At 47.7% G+C, this 24855-nt stretch overlaps 1 protein-coding gene across 1 annotated transcript in view; it reads left to right on the top strand.

Annotated features, from left to right (window-relative positions):
• The window catches only part of SHISA6 (shisa family member 6), a gene marked incomplete at both ends in the record, with an annotated part of 262231 nt that extends 258086 nt beyond the window's left edge, over positions 1-4145 (top strand). The window contains one exon of the mRNA XM_082492128.1: positions 3595-4145. Within this exon, the coding sequence (XP_082348254.1) occupies positions 3595-4145 (551 nt within the window). The remainder of the gene's footprint in view (positions 1-3594) is intronic.
• Positions 4146-24855: the final 20710 nt, after the last annotated feature.

The raw sequence follows: 24855 nt of genomic DNA, 5'->3' as shown, positions 1-24855 counted from the left end.
TCCACAGTTCCCACCCCCACCCACTGGGTGAAGCACCCGGTGCCTCCAACCTCAAGACCCTGTAGCTGTATTTATTTCATTGCTCTCCCTGGGTGCAGAAACGCTGCGGTTTTGGAGCTGTGCTGAGCTTCTCCCTCGGCGCCAAGGGATGTGTGTGATGCGGCACGCTCAGCCTCTTGTTGAGCTACGTTCTCCATGACTGGTTCAGCAACACTCGTGGACTGACACCACTTTTCAGAGGCAACAGCCTGTTAAATGTCTGTCTGGTGCCTGCTTAAACCAGCGTGTTGTTCACGGGAAACTGCCGTTTCGGCTTTGATTCCTTTGAGATGGAGATGTGAAGTTTGTATACACCTGAAAATGTTCCTGGAATAGCTGTGCCGACGTCTAAATGTGTCTCTCAGCATCACAGGAGGAGACAGCCTGCCCCAGCTTAGAAACACCTTTGAAATGAAATCAGTTCCCTTAATGGTTTAGCCACTGCCAGCAAAAGGCCATGCAGACCTCTACACTGTTTACAGGGATGGAAGAGGGAAGGAAAGGATATTTTTAATGCTCCTAATTGGCAAGACTTGTAAAGTGTAGAGCATGCTGCATTTTTTATGCAAATTAGCAAGGAACAACTTCAAACCACTTTTAATCATCTGATTCTCCTGCCTCACTAGCAGCCTCAGACCACTGTAAACCGCACATAAGCTGGTTTAGCTCCTGCTGGCAATTACCACAGCCAGGTGTGAGCATCCAAGCACATCTCTATTTGGGATGTTCTCTGCTTTAATTACATCTATTTAGAGTCACTTGGGCAAATCCAGTGGAACTTCTCTCATCCAGAGCAGAGGCCAAGTGCCAGAGTGCTAATTGCTTAGCTCCTACTCTGCACCCAGCCTCGAGCATCATTATCAAGCCTGTGCACACTACGTGTGTGCAAGTCTACCTATGGCCACTTTATAGAATAAAAATGTTTAAGATTTTTCAGTCCTTCTCAGGCTTCCTAGAAGGTAATTTTAAAGACACAAGAGTTTGAAGCCAGGGGAGCTGCTGTCTGACATTTGCAATGGGATACCCTTCCAAGAAGGTTTTGATTGCAAAACAGACTAATTCCTACAATATATACTTGGGAGAGTAAATTCCATCAGCAGCAAGCATGCCAGTAGAGGAGATCTCTGGGCAATCCTCATGCCTTGGTGGTGTATATGTTATAAAGAAGGGGTTGGCAGCAACAGCGGTGCCAACAGGTGGTGCATTTCAGCACACGTGCTCTCAGCTTGTACTTTTGGATGCTGAGAAAGGGGGATCAACCATCATCCTCACAGCTCCTCTGGGTTATGTGGCCTGTTTATAGGACCATGAAGAGCAGGGTCCAGGGGCATCGCTGAATGTGTGGGAGAGGACATGAGGAAATTAGTGGGTGAGATCATCCAGCACAGGATGCTTATTGCACTCCAGGATTCGGCTGAAGACCTTAAGGCACCAATGTGTAACTGTTTTGTGAGCAAACTCCTGGGATGTTGTCAGCACCAATCACGTATCATAAGGCATTGACATTTCCTCTGAAATTACTCTGCCCCATGGGACAGGCAGCCAATTGTCTTCATTTGTCAGCAAATGTTGTGCATAAAACTTACAGATTTATGGCTATGTCAGAGGAAATAGGAAATTTCCACAGCGTATTTAACTAGGTCTGCTGAATGCCTACAGAGACTCTAAGTGTCGTAAGTGGAACCGTCTGTCTCACCCACTTCATGAACACACATACTGTCCCACAGCAGGGCTTTGCTCTCACTCAAACATCTTCGGAAGCTCCATGCATGTGAAATTTTCCTCTTCCACCATCTGATACTTTTCCATCTTACAGCACCTACTACTGAATGAAATACTGGAGCTGAGAAAATCAATGGGGTTCCTCTTTATTATCATGTATCTTTTTCATACTTGTCTTATAAGGAAGAGACTTTCCAAAGGAATTTTATGATAGGTCCCAAAAGCAGTCCAGGACATATAGGAGATGATGTCTTTGCCCATCAACAGTTTGCTCAAGACTGGTAGGGAAAGTACTTATTGGGTCATCTGTGTATGTGTTGCCAGCTCTGTAGTCTCTATGCCAGGCTGCTCCCATAAGGTTTCTTTGCATGACATCCTGTTGCCTCTGTAAGGTGGAGAAATTTTCTTTACCTTTGCATGAGGAATCCCCTTCCTGCACACCAGTGGGTGTTGTGCTGTCTTCTCCAAGAAGAGAAGGTGTCTGGGATGAGTCTCACTCTGGGGTCTTCTGAAGTCACTGATGAGTCAGAAAGGATGGGAGATGCTTTTGGACACATCAAGAAAACATCTCAGACAAAGAAATGAGGAGGAAGGCTCATAGAGATGATCAGTTTTGAGCATTAAACATGCCTCCCTCCCCTGACCCACAGAGGCCAGCATTATGCTCTTCCACTTATGACAGTATATTTCTGGTAAGGGACTGATGTTCCGTTCCATGCTTTACACCTCTGCGACCTCAAGTACATTATGACAGTTCAGAAACTGCACTGGGCTCGAAGCCCACAGACTGCTAATCCTCATTCCAGGTAATCCCAGTACCCCAATTTAAGGCACATGAACATTAATGGGGTTTACCAGAAAGATTTTGTGTTTCTGTTGTTGTTTTGGGGGTTTGTTTTTTTGTTTTGTTTTTTTTTTTTTTTTAATCAGAAATAATTGTGGAGTTTCTTCTTCAAATTACAAGTTGGTTGAACCAGATCATTCCAGCTGCTGTAGGACTGAAGTGATGTATCGGGGTACATCTGCAGCAGCCAACATCCTCTCTGATACCGAGACATCTGTCTGAAAGCAAAAAAGAGGAGGGTGGATATGTGTGTGTTTGTTCTGAGTTCCTGTGCAACCAAGAGATCATTTAAGACACAGAAGCAGCAAACTGAGAAAGAAACGTTCCATAGGATAAATTCTGTGATAGCAACCAAGGTACCTGAAAAAATGAAACCTTAGGCAGTTGATTCAGTGTCTCAGAGAGAGCATCCCATGCCCACCAAACCTGCTTTGTGATCACATTTACAAGTATTCAAAAACAGTAACTAAAAATGTGATGAGGGCACTGATGGATTCCAGAGCATATCCACACCCGAGGCCAGAAACGAGGTATGCGTTTCCTCAAAAGGGGAACTCGACTGCCTCAGCTCACCTTCCCTGTGCTTTCTTTATAAGTGTATTGTGAAGGCGACATTTGATAATTTCTCCATAACTTGTCATTCATGTAAATCCTGCAATATAATGGTCGGGACTCGACAGCGTACGGAGTCTGTTGTGTCATGGTGCGAAAAGGTGTGATGCATTGCAGATGGACTTGTACCCATCTGCATGCAGTTATAACTCTCTCTGTCTGCCATAAGCCCATGGTGACACATCCCACACAGGGCTGGCATCTCTCTGACAGGCAGCACCCTGATGTGGATGTCCATGGCCCGGTCCAGCTGCTGGTAGATGGTCCCTTGGGTCTCACCAGGAGGCTGCTCCAAGGCCATGTGCTGTACACAACCCCTTTTCACACCGTGGGACAACGCTCTGACACATCTAACTGTTCCCTTTCCTTTCCCACAGCTGACAAAGAGGCTGATGAATACTACATGAGGAGGAGGCACCTGCCCGACCTGGCAGCCCGGGGCACGCTCCCTATCAACGTCATCAAAATGTCTCAACAGACCAACCACAGGGACAGGCCTCGCCGTCCCATCAGGGCCATGTCCCAGGACAGAGTGCTGTCTCCTGAGAGGATCATGCCCGAGGAGTTTAGCATGTCCTATGAACGGATCCTCTCAGATGAACAGCTTCTGTCCGCAGAGCGCCTCCACTCCCAAGACCCCCTGCTCTCCCCAGAGCGGTCGGGGTACCCCGAGCAGTCTATGTCACGGGCATTGTCACACACAGACGTCTTTGTATCAACACCCGTCTTGGATCGCTACAGGATGACAAAAATGCACTCCCATCCTAGTGCCTCAAATAACTTGTATAATACCTTAGGTATGAACCCAACCTCTGCCAAGCGCCAAGCGTTCGCCTCCCGACGGCACAACACAGTAGAACAACTGCATTATATTCCAGGACACCACCATCACTACCGCACAGCGAGCAAAACAGAGGTGACTGTTTGATATGACCTCGTGCATTGTAGATACTCATTAAGGACTGGGGTGGCCACGGCACCCCATACTGCAGTGGCCTTATAGGCCAAGATAACCTCTAATAACTCAGTGTCTGAAAAGACTTCTCTGACAGTCCCATCCACGTTGTTGTTTTCAAAGCCACCCCTTCATCGGTGACATAAGAAGAACCCAAGCAAGCAACCAGATGATAGCGAGGGATAATAGAGGAAATTTCCTGACATGCATCAGTTTCTGTCAAAGAAAGCCATAGTAGTAGATGGCTCCTTCCAAGGGCTCACCTACATTATCTCATTGTTTTTATGAGTTTAGGACTACAAGTAGAAGCAGTCTCATGCAGCCCAAGGCAGGGAGGAGGAAATGCAGCACCCCATCCTAGCCGGAAGGGGTCCTGTTCTCACTCCTCATGCCGGCCCTCATGTTTGGCCTTTCTGTAGCAAGTAGGTAAGCTTCTGGCTGCTGGAGATCACCTCCAGACCGCTCATCAGCCAGCACCCATACATCTGTTCTTCCTCACCCTTGGAGCGAATTCAAGGGCAGACTTTCCTAGGGGACTGGCAGATCTAGGGACAAGAATAGGCTGGCTGAGAAATAAAGTTTTAGTTTATATTAAATATACTCATAAGATAAAAATATACTAGTGCCTACAAATCGCCTGCTCTCTCAGTGTAGGAAGTAGTGGGGTTGATGTGTTCAATAAGCACAAATATGCTGAAATGCTTGTTAGACCCTTTTCTCCACTCATTCTAGTATCTTGGTGTCTCCAACATGTAAATAGGAAGGAGGCAGAGGGTTTCTCTTCCTCCAGCTTCTTGCCACTGCTGAACCTAAAGCACCAGAATTTGTTCAGCTTCGCACTGCTGACCTGTGCTGGGGGCAGTCCTGACTCCGCAAGGCAAGGCTACCACACGTTTCACCGAGCCTGGATTTCTCCCTAGAAGTTTATTTTCCCGACAGCATTTTCCACTGGCCCAGTTCCCCTGTTTCTGAACATATTTTCTCCTCTCAGTTACAACCTAGACCTCCATATGTAGCAAATCTTTTTCTAGCCCTTAGCAGAAGCACAAAGCTGAGGGAGTCTGTCTACCGAAAAGCAGGTCGGTAATTTTCCATGATTTTGTCTCCATGTAATGGCCTCCCAAGAAAACCTTCCAAATTCCAATTCCACCGAGTACCAATCCTAACCATGAAGACAGTTACATTTCATGCATATAAAATATATATCCAGCATAATTATAATAAATGGGCATGTTGTATATCTGATATAATGCTAATTAGATACTGTATATTTGTAAAATCTTTAAAACGTAGACTCGTGGGTCCAGAATTTGTGAGGGTTTTATCTTTGGCTTTCTAGCCAGATTGGGTTTTGCTTTGTTTTTTGTTGGTTTTGGTTTTGGTTTAGGTTTGTTTGGTTTGTTTTTTTTTTTCTTGTATTTGTGTTCCTATCAAACTAACTCACACTAGAACATACTTCTGTGTCCAGGAAAGGGTCTCAGAGGTTTTGAAGGCCAGCCAGACCCAGTGCTGTGTTAGTGATGGACACTCTCCAGCACTCACCATCCACGGTGTGCACTCAAAGCCCCACCACATACACACACCCATGCTGCCAATCCGAGTGGCAGGCATGCTGCCTCCTCTGGGTGAAATGACAACTGCCTTCAGGCTGTAAACACATTCCCACACAGTACTGCTCTCTTCATGTCCTACATTCCCACATTGAGGCATTTCCTACACGGCTCTTCACTAAACTTCATCTAAATTAGCTCTGCCCTTCTCCCTCCCCTGAAATACCTCCCACCTCCCGGCCTTAATGATGTTCCCAGCTCAATACGTTGGTCCTGTAGTATACAGTGATCGTAGGTTCTTGTGAGATTGAGTCTTGAGTGGAGGTTTGTGATGCAGCACCAGCTTTTTCTGGTGCAGGATAGGCAGGAGGAGCATGCCATCTTCCCTGGTGGGATTTAGAGGTAGACCTCAGTGGGGTGGCCACATGGTCTTTCACTTTCCCAGACTGTCCTGGGACTGCTGGCCCTAGTTCATGAGCTTTCTTCTGCCCCGCCTGATGGAGACTGTGTTCAGAAAGGACTCCATCTGTGAGTACTGGGGCTTTGTTTGACGGAAACTGAGCCGAGAAGGAATAAATAAGAGTCTCCATGGTTCAGATGGTCATTACCATGCAGCCTTGGGGAAAAATCATCCTGGGCAACAACGAGAATTGTCTATGGATCAGGGTGGCAGTCCATGGCATGGGAGGGACGAGAGAGAAAAGGCTCACACCTCATCTCCTGACCATTCCCTTGATGGACACTTCTCTCCCCTGACTACCTCCAAGCTCCTCAGCTCAGTCACTGGATATTTCTTCACAGAAGGCAATCCCTGTGAAAATATTACCCTTGCTGACCTTCCCGCAGACCGAAGTTTGTGACTCTTGTGAAGAGAAGAGAAACGCACATGGCTGATGGGGAGGCAGTCCCTGCTGAGGTTCTGGGGCTCTTCCATTCTCTCTTGGCCCAAGCAAAACCAGGATCTTCCCCTCTGCAAGCAGGGAGATGCGAACACTGTGGGAGAGGAGAGTCCACCCTAGAGTCTCCAGGAGTTGAGGTGGCAGAGCTGGAGGAGCAGAGGTGACCATGTGAGGCCACGGGTAGGTGAACACTCCTCTCTTTCCATTTCCATAGCTGTATGTCTCAAGCTCTAGCCTTCATCTAAATGTTCCATTTGTGAACTAAGAAGCTGCTGGACCAGATGCAAATATGGAAATTTTTCACTTGAGTAGCCCGTGCAGATACTGTGCTCCAGGCCATTTGACCTCAGAGCCTTCTCTTGTTCTGACTGACAAATATCACAGGCCCTCTGCTAACTTGTCCTCCAGGGGCAATAATCCTCCAAAGAAATCTTAGCCCCGTTTCCTCGTCTTTTCCATCCACTCAACTGTTTCAAGCAAATGTGTCCCACAAGAACCATCAAAAAGCCTTTCTAGGCCAAATCTCTTCAGGGACTCTGCCACCACCACAGAAAAAATTCAGCAAATTTCTCTGGGAAGGCACTGTGCCCTGGATGACCACAATTCATTCCTGGGCACCATGTGTTCCCATGGCTTGCTTTGTGTGCTGGAATGGGTCGGTAGCTAGAGCAGTGGCGTTTCAGCACACGCAGGTGTTCTTATGTCATTTTTTCCATTATTCCTCGTTCTGAGAGTTTCTCAGTGGAAGGACACTTGGTCCAGGACCAGGTGTCATGATCCACAGCCTGGTCCCCAGCACTTCAGTTCCCCGTGGTCAACATGTTACGATGATAACACTTTCCTATTCTGCAGAGGCATTATGAGGGCTCATACCATAATGTCAATGAAGTGCTTTGAGACCCTCTCACAACAGACACTGTAGAACAGCAAAGCATTTTTAGTAATATTGTTTGTCACTGTTGTCCTGCCACATCATGTCTGATGTGTTGCAATCCAGTGTCTGTCCAGAATGAGAGTGCTGGCGTAGGGTGGGATGCAGTTCCCCACATTTCCCACTGCTCTCCTTCTGGTCAGGGTCCCTAGCAGGCAGCAGCTCTAAGGGATGCTGTTACCTGCACTTTGACCTTTCTGCTTTCTTCTCCTCACGTCTGAGTCACCATAACATCCTGCACTCAGGAGAAAAGCAGGAAGCAGTCACATTCCTATGTACAGTAAAATATAATCTGCCTTGATTAATCTAATATACTCTGAAGAATTGATCTGTCTTTTTCTCCAACCCACAGGTGGAAACACACATCTGTGGAGTGTCCAGTTCCCAGAGTGCATGTGCAGGGACTGGGGGAGGGTGATGTAGAAAAGTTTATATTATTTCCTACAAACTGATAATTATTTGCATTCCCCAAGCAGCAGCACATAATAGTAAGCTGCAGTGGATTTTATACAACTCTCTCATTAATACAGATACATGTATGTGTGTATATATGTACACATAAACTCACATACATACATACATACTGTAAAATGCAGTCATTAAGTTCTGACTGACCCTGTACCAATCTAAGCTTCCAAACGATACTGAATCACTCTTTGAAATGTGGAAAACTATTTTTAATGAACCACACAGATCACCACATGGAACGGAAATTTTGTCATAAAAGTCTTCTAACCAGTGAATCGTGTTTTAAGGAAAAATGAAATATTTTTCAATGTTTTAATGTTCCTTTTATAAATGATGATCTGTTACTTCGGGATGGGGGTGGGTGGGTGGGTGAGTGGGTGGGAAGAAACAGGGACAGCTACCCAGGAGTAAGCCCTCCTTTCCTGGCCTAGATTTAATTTCTGTCTACTGTTCTGCTAGCCTGGCTGGCTGCAAAGCTGGTCCCATGAGCCTGGGCTTCCCACATGCATATTTCTGTTCTTGTGTCTATCAGAAGCATTCCCACCAGGAACCTGCAAAAGCCTGGCATCAAATTTTTGTAAGAGATGGGTAGTTCCTGGTAGCTGGGAAGATGTCTTCATCTTCTTCCACCACAACTAACAAAATCATCATGAAACAGGGTAACTTTAATTGTATTTGAAGTACGTGTTCTAATTTGTGATCAATTTGCCACCTTCAGTTCATGTGATGGAGAAATAGCTTGTCTTAGTTTTGTTTCAGATTTAGTGCTTAATCTGGAAGGAGGGACTCTGCTGAAATATATTTCACAGGTACAGATTTCATGTTCAAGTATATTTCAGACGAGTGAAAAGTTAGTAGGGGAAATATGTGAGAAAGGGGCTTAAATATTTTCATAAACAGTGTTGTTAGCAATAAGCCTGTGTTGGGGCTGCTTCTTAGAGAACAGCCACTTCTGTGTTGTATGTCCGTGAGTGGACGGTAGAAGGTATCGTTCCCAGCCTCTCTTAGCCGGGTCATGGCCGTCAAGGAGGTGCCCTCACCAAGCCCAAAACCCAGCTGGGAAAACCAACCTACGCTTCACCCGCTGGCAGCCCGGGGGCAAGGGGAGAGTTGGATGATCCCGTTGGAGCATGTTAGTGTAAATCTGAGAGATCTCTGCTCTCAGCAGCGAGCGAAGTGGCGCCCTGTGTCTCTGCCATGACCGCATGATGGCCGGGAGGTCACCATCCCCACCACCTCCGCTGCAGGGAGAGGTGCGTCGCGCCACCCTGACCCTCTGCCCGTGGGCTCTGTAACGGCTTCTGACCTTCCGTCTGCAAACCCGTTAGACATTTTTTGTAGCAAGAATTTCTTGGCTCTGAGAAAGACACTTCTTACTGTAATATTTTTAGTTTGGGGGACAATATTTCCTAAGAGGGGTTAAGTGGATATTTTTGTGCTTTAGCCCAGTTTATGGATTCCATGTTTATTATACAGTAGTACTGAAGAGGAAGTACATTTGTATCTGTAACTTTGCACAGACTCTTGGTTAACCATTAAACAAGCTTCAAGATGAGCAGTATTTGACTGTTTTTCTCTGTATTATTCTTGTTGTTATACTTACCTGTAAAAGCACATTCTGTATGTACTGTAAACAAAAATATTATCAGTTTAGTAAAATTTAGAGTCTTAAGGATTTTTCCACTTTTGTCAGTAACAAATATTTATGGATTAAAAAATAAAGGCAATTTCAACATATAAATTGTTTCTTTTTTGATATCTATTGGGGAAAAAAAAAAAGGCCACTTTCTTGGCCGCCTTCCCAATCTTTGTAACCAGCGTTTGAAAGGTAGATATCTATATTTCTGTGTGTAGTTAAATAGCATCTATTAAAATGAATGCTGCAAGGTCTGGAAGAGTCATTATTTTTATGTATTTATTTACTGCATTTCATCATCATGCCAGAAAATAGCAGGGGGAGAAGCGAGGCATTACTATTTGCTGTAAAAGTCTGTCATACAAGCCTATAAGATTTTATTTTAAAGTTGCCCTTCTTTAATTTTGCGTTCATAAGCCATGATTTGTTCTCCATCTAGAAAGCAAAATCAGAGCTTGTGAAATGCCCCATAGCGCTGCAGGCTTCAACAGGGGCTTTGATTTTGCTGTTGGCAATATTTCTCACACAGAGGTTCCCCGTCACTCTTCCAAGATGTGAGAAGTGCCGAGGAGGCCAGAGTGTGTTCCTCACTAAACAACCCCCATGACTACCACAGAGGGTGAAACTGCATTTTCATTTCTACCAGCTCTGAGCTGGGGGTTTCTTACTACTATGTCTAGCTGAGAAATGTGGCAGGGTTTTTATCTTGCTTTCTATGGAGGAAACGACAAATTTTACATCTCCATTTTCCTATTAATTGGCCTTCAGCATTATGCAAATTTGCTTACATTAAAAATGTGATAGCTGGTAATTGGGAAGGGTTGCTGGAAATCAAAATTGTCGAGGCATCAGCAGCCTTTCTCAGCACAGTGGACGAAGGAGGGTAGGCACTGTGGGCGGTGTTTCCCTCTCAGTGTGGAGCTGCTGGCAGCCCATCCTGGTACCGCAAGGCTTTGGGAGAAGCTCTCCTCATCCAGTTGTCCCAAGTGGTGCAGAGGTCATCACGTCACCAACACTGACCCACCAAGCCCCAGGCTCTCCTTGGAGTTCTCCTCGGCAGTCTCCTCATCAGTCTTTCATCAGGCATAGCTTTCTGTTGTTTTGTTGCTCGGCTTAAATAGCTTTAAAGGAGTAAAACAAGCTTTAAGGAGTAACATGACGCTACCACCAAGAGAAGACAATCATCTTCCAGGGTAGGTTCAGTGGGAAGACAAGGCCCTTCTGTAGCCCTTTGGCCAGGGTAGCACTTGTGGTCTTCTATCTCCAGAGCAGAACTCAGAGTCAGCAAGGCATAATCAGCACTTGCTAAGAAACACACAAACCCAGCAGAGTTAATTAAAATGCATTTTTAAGGGAGAAGTTTCATTTTGCCTGGCAGTTCTATTCATAATTACCCAATCCTTTGTAGCACTAATAAGTGGGGAGGGAGCAATGGGGAATTAGCTAATTTCTCCACTTCCCTTAAAAGGTATTGAACAGAACAGCAGGATTTATGGTGTTGAGAGCCAATGATGACTGAGATGAAGCTGGAGCCAATTCTTACCTCAAAGGACAATAAATCCTACTTTTTCCAATTCCTGTAATAATTGATTTCGGTACTTTGATGAAGAGCTTACGCTCTGTTAGCCAGCCTTCATTCAGGCCATCTTCACTGGCCCCACTAAGTGATCTCTGCAGGATCTGTGGTGGAGGCCCAGAAAGGTGTCTCCAGCGGCCTGGGCAGCCTGGCACCAGCCCAGATGGGGTCCCTGCAATGCAGATTATGACTTCACATGTGTGACTGGAGGGACACTTTGGTGGACATCATGGAAGAGAGTGGGCACTTGGACCACCCCAGCGCAGGCTATCACAGCCAGTGGCCCCGTTCCTGGGTAATACATCAGGGATCTCCCCAAGCTACATGTCAGGAGGAAGTTGTCCCTGCCCTCTGCTGGCACGCACCTAATCAGAGCATGGCACAGTTCATTGCCACGTTGTCCGGTGGAAGGTATGGTGATGAAGGCCCCACCTCACCTCTCTGGGGAATGGTGTGCAGTGCAGAGCTGTTCTGATGGACCTGCCTTGTGGGACAGGGGCAGGCTGAGCAGGTCCTCATGACCCAGCAGATATCCTCACTGACGACTCAGAGGCAACAGAGCACAGAAAGGGCAAGACCAACTGTGGGCAGGGGCTATGTCAAATGAAAGACCTTAATCTGGAAGGACTTAGGGATGGGCATGCCTAAAAGAAAGGTGGAGAGGGACTTTTTACAAGGGCATGTAGTGATAGGACGAGGGTGAATGGCGTCAAACTGGAAGATGGGAGATTTAGATTAGAGATCAGGAAGAAATTTTTCACTATGAAGATGGTGAGCCCCTGGCCCAGGTTGCCCAGAGAAGCTGTGTCTGCCCCATCCGTGGAGGTGTTCAAGGCCAGGTTGGACGGGGCTTGGAGCAACATGGGCTGGTGGGAGATGTCCCTGCCCATGGTAGAGGGGTTGGAACTCAGTGATCCTTAAGGTTCCGTCCAACTTAAACCATTCTGTGATTCTATGATGGTACGGGTGTGGGGTTACCTGAGGAGCTGGATTTTACCAGCTCTTTCTTTTCCTTGATGGACACAGCTTGGTCACAGGTCACTCTTACAGCAGTGTCCTGGTATCACCTCCTCACAGCAGTGTTGGTACAGAGCAGAGCCAAAGCTGCATGAAGGCAAAACATTCAATTAGAAAAGCAGCAATGCGTCTGTCTGGGAAGGCTAAGATCTTCACACATGAAAAAAAGACAGGACTGCGTCCACCCCTTGAAAGGCAAAATCCAGAAACACTGTTGGGAAACCCCAAAGATGCCGTTGAAGTCTGAAGGAGGACAGAAGTCCAAGTGGGAGGGGTGATCACTCCATCAGTCACATCTTCCCAGCAGCTCTCTCGCTGTCACTGGACTCCAACACAACACATGGGAATGTTTCCCAGACTTAAGGATTAGCACTGCTCTCAGTTGCCTTTAAAAGATGTTGAAAAATGATGAAGAATTAAAGGACTTCAGGATAGTTAACACCTGTCAGCATGGGTTTAAGAAAAGCAGATCTTGTGTAGACAAACTTGAATTAATTCTCTAATGTTCTTACAATTTGGGATGCAAGGATGATGTGTAGATGCAACGCTTTTCTACAGTACTGGATCTTGTGCTGGTTGACAATCTAAGATTTTATCACTGCCCATCCTTGAGAAAGCTGATGTTAAAGGGGTGCCACAGAGGGGAACTGGTAGATCTCAAATAGTGGGTTTCAGTGGGTTTTACCACCTAAAGAGCTGTTGCAAGTGGCATTTGGCAGAACTTAGCACAAGACCACACACTTTTCAACACTGCGCTCAGCAGCCCAGAAGTAAAGATGAAATTGTTATTGCTAAAAGTTTCAGGAGACCCAGAGGGTTCAGGATGCAAAGAGCGACAAAAGAGGGAAGTTCTGAGTCAAGGGTGGGCTGGGTCCTTTGAACGGAAAGTGCCATAATGTTGCAAATGAAATCAGACCTTCAGGAACTGGAGCAGGGCTTCTGGGATGGATATCGATGCCGTAGTGTAGAACCAGTCCAACTCAAAACTGAGTTGGGAAATGCTTTTCAGTGAAGTTTTTACAAAGCTCAGCATTTTAGTATTTTAGTTCATAGTGAGAGGCAGAGGTGACTTGGTCACTACATATAAGCATTTTTACAGGGTCAAAAGTGAAGGGTATTAAAGAGCTCTTTAATCCAGCATCAGAAGAACCAGCTGATGAAAGCTAAAGCCAGATAGACCATCACTGGAACAAACTATTGAGGAGAGACTAGATGGGCGATGTTTCTGATTGTAATAAATGCTATGTGGCTGCTAATGCTAAGTCTTAATGCTACAGTCATTCTTTGAACAGGATACCACCTTCCTCTCAGCTATTTTCATAGACAAAACCTACAGTTCGGTGAGTTCCTCTGTGAGTTGAAGCTCACTTCAAACCTATAAGTGTTTTCTGCCCACAAAGGAGGGGTCTGTTTCCACAAGGCATTTCCTCCCAGGCAGTAATGCACTTAAAGGCATTTAATAATTAATGGAGCTTTTCAAGAGCCTTCAGGAGCATTACCATTCCCCGCAGAGCAGAGAGGACATTAGAAGGAGAGACCTTCGGAAGTGACTCACGCCAGTCACAGGGTGAGTCAGGAGCAGACTGGGAATACGACACAGTCCCCCATCTCCCTCCTTGTCGAAATGCCAGGTTGCAGCTCTTCTTTTCTGCCTCTAGGTTTGGGGAGCATTTTTTGTTTATTTTAATTTGCACTTCGGGCTGCCGACAAAGCTCAGCGTCTGCCAAAAGAGCAGTGTGCTTCAGCTCTGCAATGACCACACTGGGTTGCTGTGGGAGAGGGAGGTCTAGTGGAGGGCAGAGGACAAATCTCATGGGTGATTTGCAGCACCTTGCAACATGTCCGGGAAGGTTTTTTTGCTCATCTTGCTGTCTCTTCTTGCTTGAAACAAGACTGCATCAGGTCAGAAATCAACCCAGGGCTGACTTAATGGTCTTTCAGAAGATGTAGTGCCAAACTGCTGCCTCTGAGCTCCTTAGGAGCTGGATCTGCTCAGGGATTTTGTAGGGTTATATGTTGGACTGAGGTGCCTGCAGTGATCAAAACTCTGTTTGGCTGCAACAAAGCTCAGGAGCAACCTCAGTCCTTTCAGGCCAGGATTCACCCGTCCCTGTTTCAGTAGCTGAAAGTTTGATGTCTCAGTGTAAGCTGCAATAGGTGTCTAATACTGCTTGTCCTCTTGGAAGGCCCATAGAGGGATTTTTTTTTTTTTATTTTTTATTGAGGCATCTAATTCTGACTTATTTAAAAAGTGAATGACAACTGCACTATTCCACCAGCAAAGTCTCCCAGGCACCATACTTTCTCTCTAGCTGGATGTAATTACCCAGGCTCTCCAGATCCCAAAGGTTTCCCCAGCAAGGAGTGGTTCTCCTACTTCAGCTGTCAGGTCTGCTCCATCAAGCTGCCCTCAAAACACCGGGCCTTGGGTTACCTAACCCTCACCCATGACTTTACCCTTCTTCTGTGTTAGTGACAGCAGTAGGATACTGAAGGAGCCTGGGAGAAGAGTTGTTGTGAGAACAGCATAGATTTGTATGGCCACCTTTGGTCATTACCGCACCTGCCACCACAAGCAGTGATCAAGCACTTGGCTCAGCCAGACCTTTGGGGTTTGTAGTCCCAACACTGTGCTTGGAAGTCAGGAAGGTCTGTGCTGCTGCAGGATCTGTGATGGAGGCTGTTCTGCCAGGGGCTGACCTATTTAGCACTGCTTCATTTGGAGTGTCCTCCAAGGAGAATGAAATATTACACAGAGGTTTCAATTCTAAGCTGTAGTGGGAAATAGAAGAATAATAACTGGGCCATGTTTTCAGGACAGTGAGGGTTGGATCTGCCCACACTAACACCTAAAAACGCTTGAAAGCTTCTTTGACCCTACCAACCAAACTGCTGCTCCTGTGGTGACTCCTGCGTCACGTGCACTGAACACCCCTGTGTCACAGACTCAGCCAGACGGCCACCTTCTTTCACTAAGTCCCGCATTCAGTTTTTTCCATCGTGTTATTGGCCTTTAAAGAGAAGAGGACTGCTCTGGGCCATGCAGCTTTCTAGGTCAGCAGGAGGTGTGTCGCTTGCTGAGCTATGCGACGCGGACACTTTCACAAAGCACACAAGGCTGGCAGGCAGTCACTGGCAGATCTTCCACCAGGAAAGTCAAGTGGCAACTCCAGTACAAGAGGCAGTCAAAGCATGGGACTGTGAAAGGGAAAGATGTTCTAGGCTTCCCATCTTGGAATAATCAAAGGGTGATGGCTGCTGTGTAGATCAGCAGACTGTAAAACCACTGGTGCTCCTTTTGTGGTTGTTTGCTTTGAAGCAGGAGAAAGACCCTGGCTAGGAGCAGGGACTTCACAGGTTGGCTCCGGGAGGGCAAAGTCGTCCCGTGTATGAACGAGGGGTTGGCAGCAACTCTTCATATTCAGGCTTGGTTAACTACAGTTGAAAATTCAGGAATAGCTCCAGGAAGACCTCAGATCTGAGTTGGCCCCATTCAGAATGCTGGAGATGAACGCTCAGCCAGAGATGCTGGTGCCATGTGCCTCCTGATGACAGTATCACCGTGTTCCTCAGGGGCTACACACTTTGATAAATCAAATCATTTGAGGAAAGGGCGCAAAGAACTAGGAGGAGCTGCTTGCAGCACTCTCTAAATCATCATTTATGTCCACATTCTGCTCCTCACATGTAACTCAAAAGTGACTTACCCCAACGGGGAGATCATGGCAGAGCATGCAAGCAGGGCACACGCACTATGACGTTTGCTTTAGGGGTTGAGAGGTGCGGGAGGAACCTGTCTCTTCAGGTGAGGGCCGTTGCTGCTCAGATGCACAGGGCATGCAGAGGGAGGACTGCCAGCAGCCCAGCATCCATGCAGAAACAGAGCAAACAGCTGCGATGCAGTGATAATAAGCAAGCATTATGGCAAGATGCTACCTGAGAGAAAGCAATAATCCTTTTCCTTTTCTTCTCTGCATCAGAAAGTACGTAAAGTTAGTTGTGAGGAGAAGGTACGCTTCTTTTCTCTGCCATCAGACCCCTGTCAGCATGAAAGAAAGCTTCGTTCAGAGACTTTGAAGCTTCCACTGTTGGCTAGAACCCCTTGAGATCCTGGTGCCTGAACTGTCCCTCTCACCCTAATGAGTGCGATGCCATGTCTGTTGGTCACAGGCACATCTCTTAACCTAATTCTCCTGACGGTGACCCTCTTTATCTAAAATGGGGAGTGCTTGTGCCTTCTGAGTAGAGGTCTCTGGGCTGACGCTCTGGGCAGAGCAAATGCCATCCATTATTGTCCCCTCCTTGCTCGCTGATTAGCCTGGTATTCACAGCAGATGAGAGACAAATTCCTGGTTCTGGTCCCGAGAGAGGATGCCTTTTTCACTGTCCGTATTTCACACCCTCCACTGGAAAAGGAATGACTCATTTCCAGAAGTCTTTTCTGTGGCATTCATCACCAGCACAGATCAGGCTGTGTAAAGGTAAGTTTATCTCCAGACACCGAGATGAAGGGCGGGTGTTATCCTCATTGCACAGAAAAATTATGGAGGCTTGGGAAGGCAAGAGCAAATGTGTTGGTGCATTCTGAGGGCTGGGTTTATAAAAGGAACTGATTTTTGGCAGGTATGCCATCATACAGCACCTTTGGGACTTAAAGAAAAAACCTCAGCTGCAGCTATGAATTTAGGGTATTCCTGCAAATCAGGTGCCATCTTAACCCGAAAATGAGGCACACAGTCGGCACTGGTTTTGGCAATGACTATCCAGGCAGCACATGGAGATACAGATACTGAATTCACAGGCAGCATTCTGCCCATGACCCCATCCAACATCAGCATGTAGCTCTTCCCTTCTCCGTGCCCAAAACTGCTTCCAAATTAGAGGTAGGGATCTACAGACAACAGTGTCCCTTCAGCACTCAGCCCTGGGTCATCCCTAGAGAAGGTCTGGTTTGTGCAGTGAATGAGAGGGGGACACAAGAAAAGTTATCTGCTATCACGTAGCAGACCCTTGGGCTGCAGAGCTGTTGTGTGTTGGTATTTCCTAATTGTTTTAGAGCTCTGTGTAATCCTGTGGAATCACTTCAGTTTCATTCTTTTTAATAAACACTCAGTAAGATACAATCCCAGCTTCATCTTCCAATCCTCCTCTATTTTTCTTATGCCACCTCCCAGCTTAGATACTGATCAGCTCCCAGTAGCTTTGCCCAATTCATCCCAGTTCCTCTCCTGTCCCGCACTGACCACACTTTTCACCGATTCCCAGCAAGCCAAGTTTTAGACGCTGTGCAAGCAAAGGAGACCTCTTCCTCCCCCTGTGCCGTATAGGCTCGACAGTGGCTCTGTGAAAGCACAAGACATAGGAAACCTCCACTCATTTCTGGATTCCTTGATCCACCCAACCTGGCGGGAGGAGGAGGGGGAAAGAGGATGGTGCTGTGTTGGCCCACGTGGGAGGAGGCAGCGAGGGCGGGTTGGCCATAGCAAGCCATAATTATTATATCAAGGCTTATAAAGTCACCTGAACACGGGTGAGTTTTCATAAGGACAAAAATCTGTGGCACTGGGGATGTTACTGGGCCAAACCTTCTGTCCTGTCCCCACTAGCTCCCACCCGCAAAGCTCACACATTCTGAACCTTTTCGAATGGCTTTTGGCCAAATTTTGTCCAGAATTTTTTCAGCTTGATGCAAAATCTTTCCTGAAAAATGTCACCCTGAGCAAAGTTTGGGAAAATTATAATCAGCTGGAAAGAAGGTCTCTCCATGCAGGACATACTGAGCAGGCAGAATCTGGTGTCTCCCACCAGCCCCAACTGCCAGGACAACATGCACACATTTAGACAAGAGTACTATGCAGACAAAATAAGCACCGAAAGGAACTGAGGTAGCTTTAAATTCTGGGATATCTCTGCTATAAAACATAATTTAATGAGTAACAAAACCCCCACATTACTTACCCAGAAGCCATCCTTCTATCAAGAAGCCATCGCTCTGTTCCAATTACTCTGCTGTCAATTACGGTATCTTCTGCAAGGAGCCTCCCTGTTCTACCAGCCACCTTTGATATGTGGCTGCTCTGCTCGTTCTCCTTTGAAGACCATTATAAATATTAAAACTAATTTAGGATTCTTTGGATCCCTGACTGTAATTCTCTAATAGGAACAGTCTCGGGCAGGAGGTCTGGTGTTAACCTGTTACGTTGTGCTCAGGTCTGACTTTGGGTCAGGGCTGGAGGCAAATTCATTCCTGGCTTTGCGCTCCAGGAAAACCAAGCACTTCAGGAAAAGACAAATGCAATTCTCACAAAGTTTTAACTATGTCCTTTTGTGTGTGTGTGTGTAGAGGGAGGTAGAAAAAGTAGTCCAAGCAGCAGGCTAACTAGAACAATTAGTTTGGCAGTGTATCCCCTTGTCTGCTCTGTGAATAAGTATGCGTGAAGCTTTACATCCCATATTGTGATATGGGATTAGATAGCAGTTTGGGAGAGAACTCCAACTGCTTTCTTATTTGCAAGTCTTTGTTTTAATATTTGGAATAGTTTCTGGAGCAACAGATACTCTTTTTACTTGGGTGGAGCTGTCCTTTGCACCAGCCGAAGATCAGAATGGGAACACCTCTGAAATACACCCAGCGTATGGCTAAAACCCCTGCTCAGCTCACCCCCATACTCGCTGGGAGGCTGGAAGCACTGCAGCCCCCCCAGTGCCTCTGTGTTTAATGAGAGGGTGCCATGCTGGATGTGCCGAGCCACCAGTGAAAGCTTCTCCAATACTCTTTAACAATTCTCCAGGAACCTCTAAGCAGTGGTTCTGCAGGGATTTGTCCAAATCTTGTGCTTTTGGACAGGCAGGACCGCAGAGACCAGGATCCTGCTCAAGCCCTGCTGCAGACCCATCCCAGTGATCTGCGCTCAGCACTGCCCATCTGATCTGAAGCAGCTACAGCCCTCACATGGTCCACAGGCCACCTGCAGCCAGAGCTCTGGGCTGTGCCCTGCCTCCACACCCTTGCCCGCATGGTGGGGGACCACAGATGTGCTTCATCTGCAGTGTCCAACGTGGGCTGGAGGGAAGGAAACGCACCTGACCGAGAGCAGCAGTCATCTGGCTTTCCATCTCCAGGTCCTGCCTCATCCTCAGTCAAGAGGAGAACTCACAGACAGAAATTTTGTACTCATGAGCAGAAAGGGGTCTCAATATTCCTTGCTGGAGATGTGCCCTGGCCTCTGATCTAAGTGAGAACTGTTTGCCCATACTGTTCCTCTGCAGAACCCGGTGGGCCACAGAAACCTTTTCATTACACAGTGCTAATAAACACCTGAAGGAGGAGAGGAACACCTTCTCTGGGGGGGGAAGTCTTAAAATGAAGGGGGACAAATTGCCTGCTCATGTGCATGCAAGGCCACCGGTTTCTCTTGCCACAGAACAATGTCTCTGCCTGAAAGCCCGGGGTTGGCAGCCACTCCCCAAAACCTACTGTCCATCTGCGGAAGCCACCATGAAGGTAACAGCTGCCCGCACAGGGTCCCGACGTGTCTCTCCGCTGCACGGCAGCCTGTGCTCACCCACTGCTGCAGCCGCAGCAGCTAACTCCCATCGCTGGTGCTGCAGGACAAAGGGGAGCCCGTTCACCCGGGGAAAGGCACTCGGCGTCCCCACGGCTGCTGTGTCGGACTGGTGACGCGGGTGGTCCCAACCTGCTGTGTCAGATGAAGCCGTTGACTGACCTCTCCCGAGGGGCACAGTGGCCCTGTCCCAGTGTGTCCCAGTGCTCGTCAGGAGCCGCCGCCGAGCGCGCTGCTGCGTGGCAGGGGCGGTTAGCTGGTTATCCCGGCTTTCTGTATGCAACTAGTGAGTCCGGAGTAATTGCTATGAGTGATAGCAGGAGAGCGTGTTAGTGCTCATTAGAGACAAATTGAGCTGCCTGCTGTGAGCAAAATAAAGAGGCATTTACCCAGGCTTTCTCAGTGGCTGTGTTTACACAGAAACATCCCCCTGTCTCTGGGATTGAAGAGATGCTTCTACCCGAGTTTCCCAGGGCGGGGTGGGGGAATGAGGGCTGCCGGGGAACGCCCAGCGGGGGTGGTGTGGTCTATCTGTTCTGCCCATGTTTGAGGGAGCTGGGCCTGCGGACATGCAGAGCTGGCTTGAAATATAAAGAGAATCAGCAAACCGTGATGGAAAAGCTTTACCACCAGGGGAATCTGGCAGCCGGCTTGGACTTTGGTTTAATCTCCTCCGCTAACTCAGCCCCCTCAGGCTGTTCACATGCTGGAATCCTTTTTCTGCAGCTAGGTCACCCATCAGCTCTCTTTGTCCCTCCAGGCCGGGCTGTTTTCCACAAAACACGGGCACACTCACTGCCACCTTTATTTGCAAGTGAGCTGGTAGGAAAACAGCTCATCTTTGCTTAGGGTGAGGAAGACGAACCAAAGTGTCTTCGGACCTGGCTGAGTTCAGCTGTTCATCCCGCTGACTGGTTTCCCATCTCTGCTCCCAGGACAGGCTGGCGCTGCAGCCGTTGCGAGGCAGAGGCTGGACACAGCTGGGGGGATTTTGATTTGCGGTTTTCTGTGCTGTGCACTAGCAGTGGTCCCGTCCCTGCAGCAGTCTGTGCAGTCACTCCCATCCCAGCACCACTCCCAGCGACCCCAGGGTTATTCCCGATACTCAAGTGACTTTGCTGCTGGGGATTCAAACCTCACCCACTGGAGCATCCTCCTCCTGCATCTTCTCTTCTCTTACAGCAGCAGAGAACAGCTTTTAACCCAGGTCAGGCAGTAGGAGACATTTGCCTGTCAATCATGGGGCAATGCATACTGAAACAGAGGGAGGGGGCCAAGTGTTTCGGGCATCTGCTGGCGGGGGGTGCTGGCTGTACCTTTGGCTAGAGAGACAGAGCTCGCTGGCCGGACTGCTTGTTCTGGAGCCCTGCAGGGCGCTGGCTGCACATGGCCTGGCTCCGTCCCCAAACAGCTCTCACCGCAGGGCCTCAGCTCATTCACTACAACCGTTTGTCACTGGAAAAGTGTGTGCGCTCAGGGATGCCCCTGTCTCCAGGAGGCACAGCTTTGTGCTGGCCCCCAGCACCAGTGAAGGGCTCTTTTTGCCTTCCCACTGGGACAATCCAAGCTGTGGGTAACCTTCATCCACATCCCTGCTCCCGGGCTCCTCTGTGACTTTGCCAGGAACAAATTCACTCTGAACAGGATAGGCCACTTATATTTATTTATTCCATGGGTGCATGGGAAATCCTCACTCTTAAGGACTGTTTCAGGACTGTGGAGATTTGGGTGTCCCATGGAGCCTGCAGCACACTGTCTGGGGCATGGCACAGCTGGAGCAACCTTCAGGAGTTGCAGTCGCTCATCCCTCAGACATGCCAGGCAGCGATGGACCTGCTGCCCCCTTTATTGGCCCAGCTGTGAGTGCGGGGGGTGCTAATTCATGATTTTCACCCATCCCTGTTATAGCTTGAAGGTATTTTTCCAAGGCAGCTTGGTAGCAGGTAATTGGGCAGATCAAAGAGCTCAAGAAATGGATTTAGTCAAATGTTGGATTATGTGATTAATCTGCCTTCCACATCACGTCCTTTTCCCAAGGTAAATTCAAATTAGCACCTGTTGGAGAGCCTATTAGTCAATGTCTGGGCTCTGGTGCATTGGAATTCAAAGGCTTTCCGTGTAACACAAGACAATTTCTCATTGTCTCGGAAGCCAGCAGCCACCTTCTTGGTTTGTAATTAACAAAACCACAACACATAGCCACCACTTCCATATGTGTCCCCCCAGTCTGTAGAGCTGACAGCCTGACATCCTCTCCAGGACATGATGACTGCATCTTCCCATCAGCCACGTGTGTGTGGTCCGGATTATTGCATCTCAGAGTAGGCGTTGCCCTCACAGAAGGGCTGTGTGGAACAGAGTAGCCCTAAACCAAAAGATAAAGGATTGCAGCATGGAGATTTAGGGGATACACAGGCAATTGTGATGGTTGTGAGTACAGTCATACCACCTTGTGGAAGCTCAGGCTGTTAATGACCTTGTGCTAACACAGACGGGACATGTTCCTAACCCCGGGCACATCTGAGCACAGCTGGATCAGGCACAGCTGAGGGCCTCTACAATGGAAGTAGATGGAACCAAGTTTTTTGTCCTAGCTGATTTGTCCAAGCTATGAATCAAATTTTCAGGAGCAATCCAAAGCTCAACTGCTATGAAGTTCTTCAGAGAAGGAAATTCATCATCCTATGTGGAAAGCGCTGAAGTGACATCACTAGCAGGTTGCACAACATGGTCCCCTCCATGTTCACGTGTGTGTGGAGGTGGGACCCAGCGCTGAGAATGTCCCAGGACACCTGATACCATCTCAATGGCATCAGAGTGCAGAGGCCATGTCCTGCCAGACTCCTCAACAACACTGCGCCCGAGGAGACTGGAAACTCACACCTCGGGACAGGGCACAGGGAGCTAGGCTGTTCTCCCAAAGGAAAAGAAAGTTCTCCAGGTCTGTGATCATGGGAGATCCAGCATCCATGTGGGTGCATTTGGAGGTCTTTGAGGGAGATGACTTCACAACACGTACCCAGTCCTGGCTGTACAGAAAGCTGAAAAAGTTCATTTATTTTCTCTAAACGTGTCTACAGAACACTTGGTCTTCCCTGATTCAGGCTGAGGTATCCTTCCTGCCAGCAAAACCTACTAAAAGACTTGCTGACCAGCTTTGGAAAATGAATCAGTAGCATGTTCGTCTCTATGTGCACAGAACCTGCAAGAGAGCACCAGGGCAGAGGTACTGCAGGATCAGCTGTGAGTATCGCGGGGCATGGTGATTACCAAGGTAGGACACAACTATGGGAAAGCCACCTTCTTTCCTTCTTCCAGCCTGCACCCCTCCCATTCTGCTCTCCTTGCAGAGTCAGATGCAAATCCCAGCTCAGGACCTGGAAAAAGTCGTCCAGGGAAGGATCATGCAACCTGTCTCCTAAGCTTTCCTCCCAGCCCCTGCCACTGCAGCACACCAGCCATGGTTGGTTCGAGATGAGAAGACCCTTTTATGTTCACATACTGTGAGGAGGAGGTGATTAGACATTGCGAGGGGGAACTGCAGCAAAGGCTGTTGGGGGCTGCACATCCTCCTACAGAAACAATGACACTCTGCAGGGTGGTCCATGACGGTGACTGCTCTGCCCCTCGCTCAGCACCGCTGGGAATGGTAGTCACGGCACTCTGCTCTGCGAAACAGAGGGTAACAGCAGACTGGAACAAACCCAAAGCAACTGGTTCTAAAGCTGATGAGCACAGGCAAGGTCCAATTTACATCTCATGCAATTTTTTCTGGGTTGTTTTCTTTTTTTGTTTGTTTGTTGTTTTTTTTTTTTTCTTTTTGTTGTGCTTCCTGGTGTTATTGCAAAGAGGTCTGGCATGGCTTTGCAGCTGACAAAGCTGATCCCAAAAGCACCAACGCTGACCTGGATTTAGGGGTCAGAGTAACACAGCAACTCAACATGACTCAGCAGCAAGAAAGCTAACACTGTTCTTAGATGTGCCAACGGACGAGAGGGACCAGGGCAGGGAGGTGACCTTAACCTCTGGGGATGACTGCACACATTAGAGGGATGATAAAAAGTGAGCAAGGGCAAAAAAGAGCCATAAAAATGATTTGAGGGTAGGAGAGGACACTTTGAAGTGAAGGATTTAAAAGCTTGATCTGTTTAGCTAATTGAGGAGACACTTGAAAGGCAACGTGCTCCCAACATATAAGTACCTTAATGTGGAAAGTCAGCAAGTTCTGAAAGGCTCTTCAATAAACTGGGAAAGACAATAGCAAGACCAGCATCTGGGAGCTGAAGCCAGGCATATTCAGATTGGAAAAAAAGGTGCAGATCTTTACCAAGAAGGATCATACAGGAACAAGCACCTACAGAACTAATGAACTCTCACTTTCTTAATTATTTCAAGTTATCCCTTTTGGGTAAGGTGTGTCCTTGGTCTGGTATGGTTTCACCCATCTCACTGCTCTCTGGAGGAGCCCTAACTACAGCCTGCAATAGCAATTGATCCCCACAGCATTGCCAGAGCATCCTCAGTTCTCCAGTGGGCTTTGAGCAGAGAGAGGCGATTGTGCTTCAACTCAAGTTAACCCACCGCCTGCTCCAAGAGTCCGTTCACACATACACACATTTTCCTGACCGCTCTTTGCAAGGGGAGGTTAAAAGGAAAAGGTGAGTTAATCTTCTGTGGAATCTAAAAGAACTGGGTAACCAAGTGTTTGTACAGTAATGATCTGGGGAAGCACCAAAATACTTTTTAGGGCTGTACACATGGTCTTCACCCACTTCCTGGCAACTCTGCACCCCCCAGAGGCTCTCTTGGTGAACAGGACTTTCCTTCTGGATCTGCCAGCCAACACATGCTTTGCTTCATTCCGGTACAAATGGGTGTTTGGAAGATATCTCTGTGGACTGCCCTTTTCTTCGTTTCCTGCTGAAGCATCTCCCTGACACCCATGTTGTTCTGCTGCAGGTTTAACCAATAAAACAATTTTACAGGACGACTGAAAGCATTTGCTTGCTGGCTTGTGTGAAGATGGATGTGGGCAATGGAC

This window comes from Vanellus vanellus (genome assembly GCF_965231255.1).
Source record: "Vanellus vanellus genome assembly, chromosome: 17".
Taxonomy (NCBI): domain Eukaryota; kingdom Metazoa; phylum Chordata; class Aves; order Charadriiformes; family Charadriidae; genus Vanellus; species Vanellus vanellus.
This window is presented reverse-complemented; position numbering and strand designations above follow the sequence as displayed.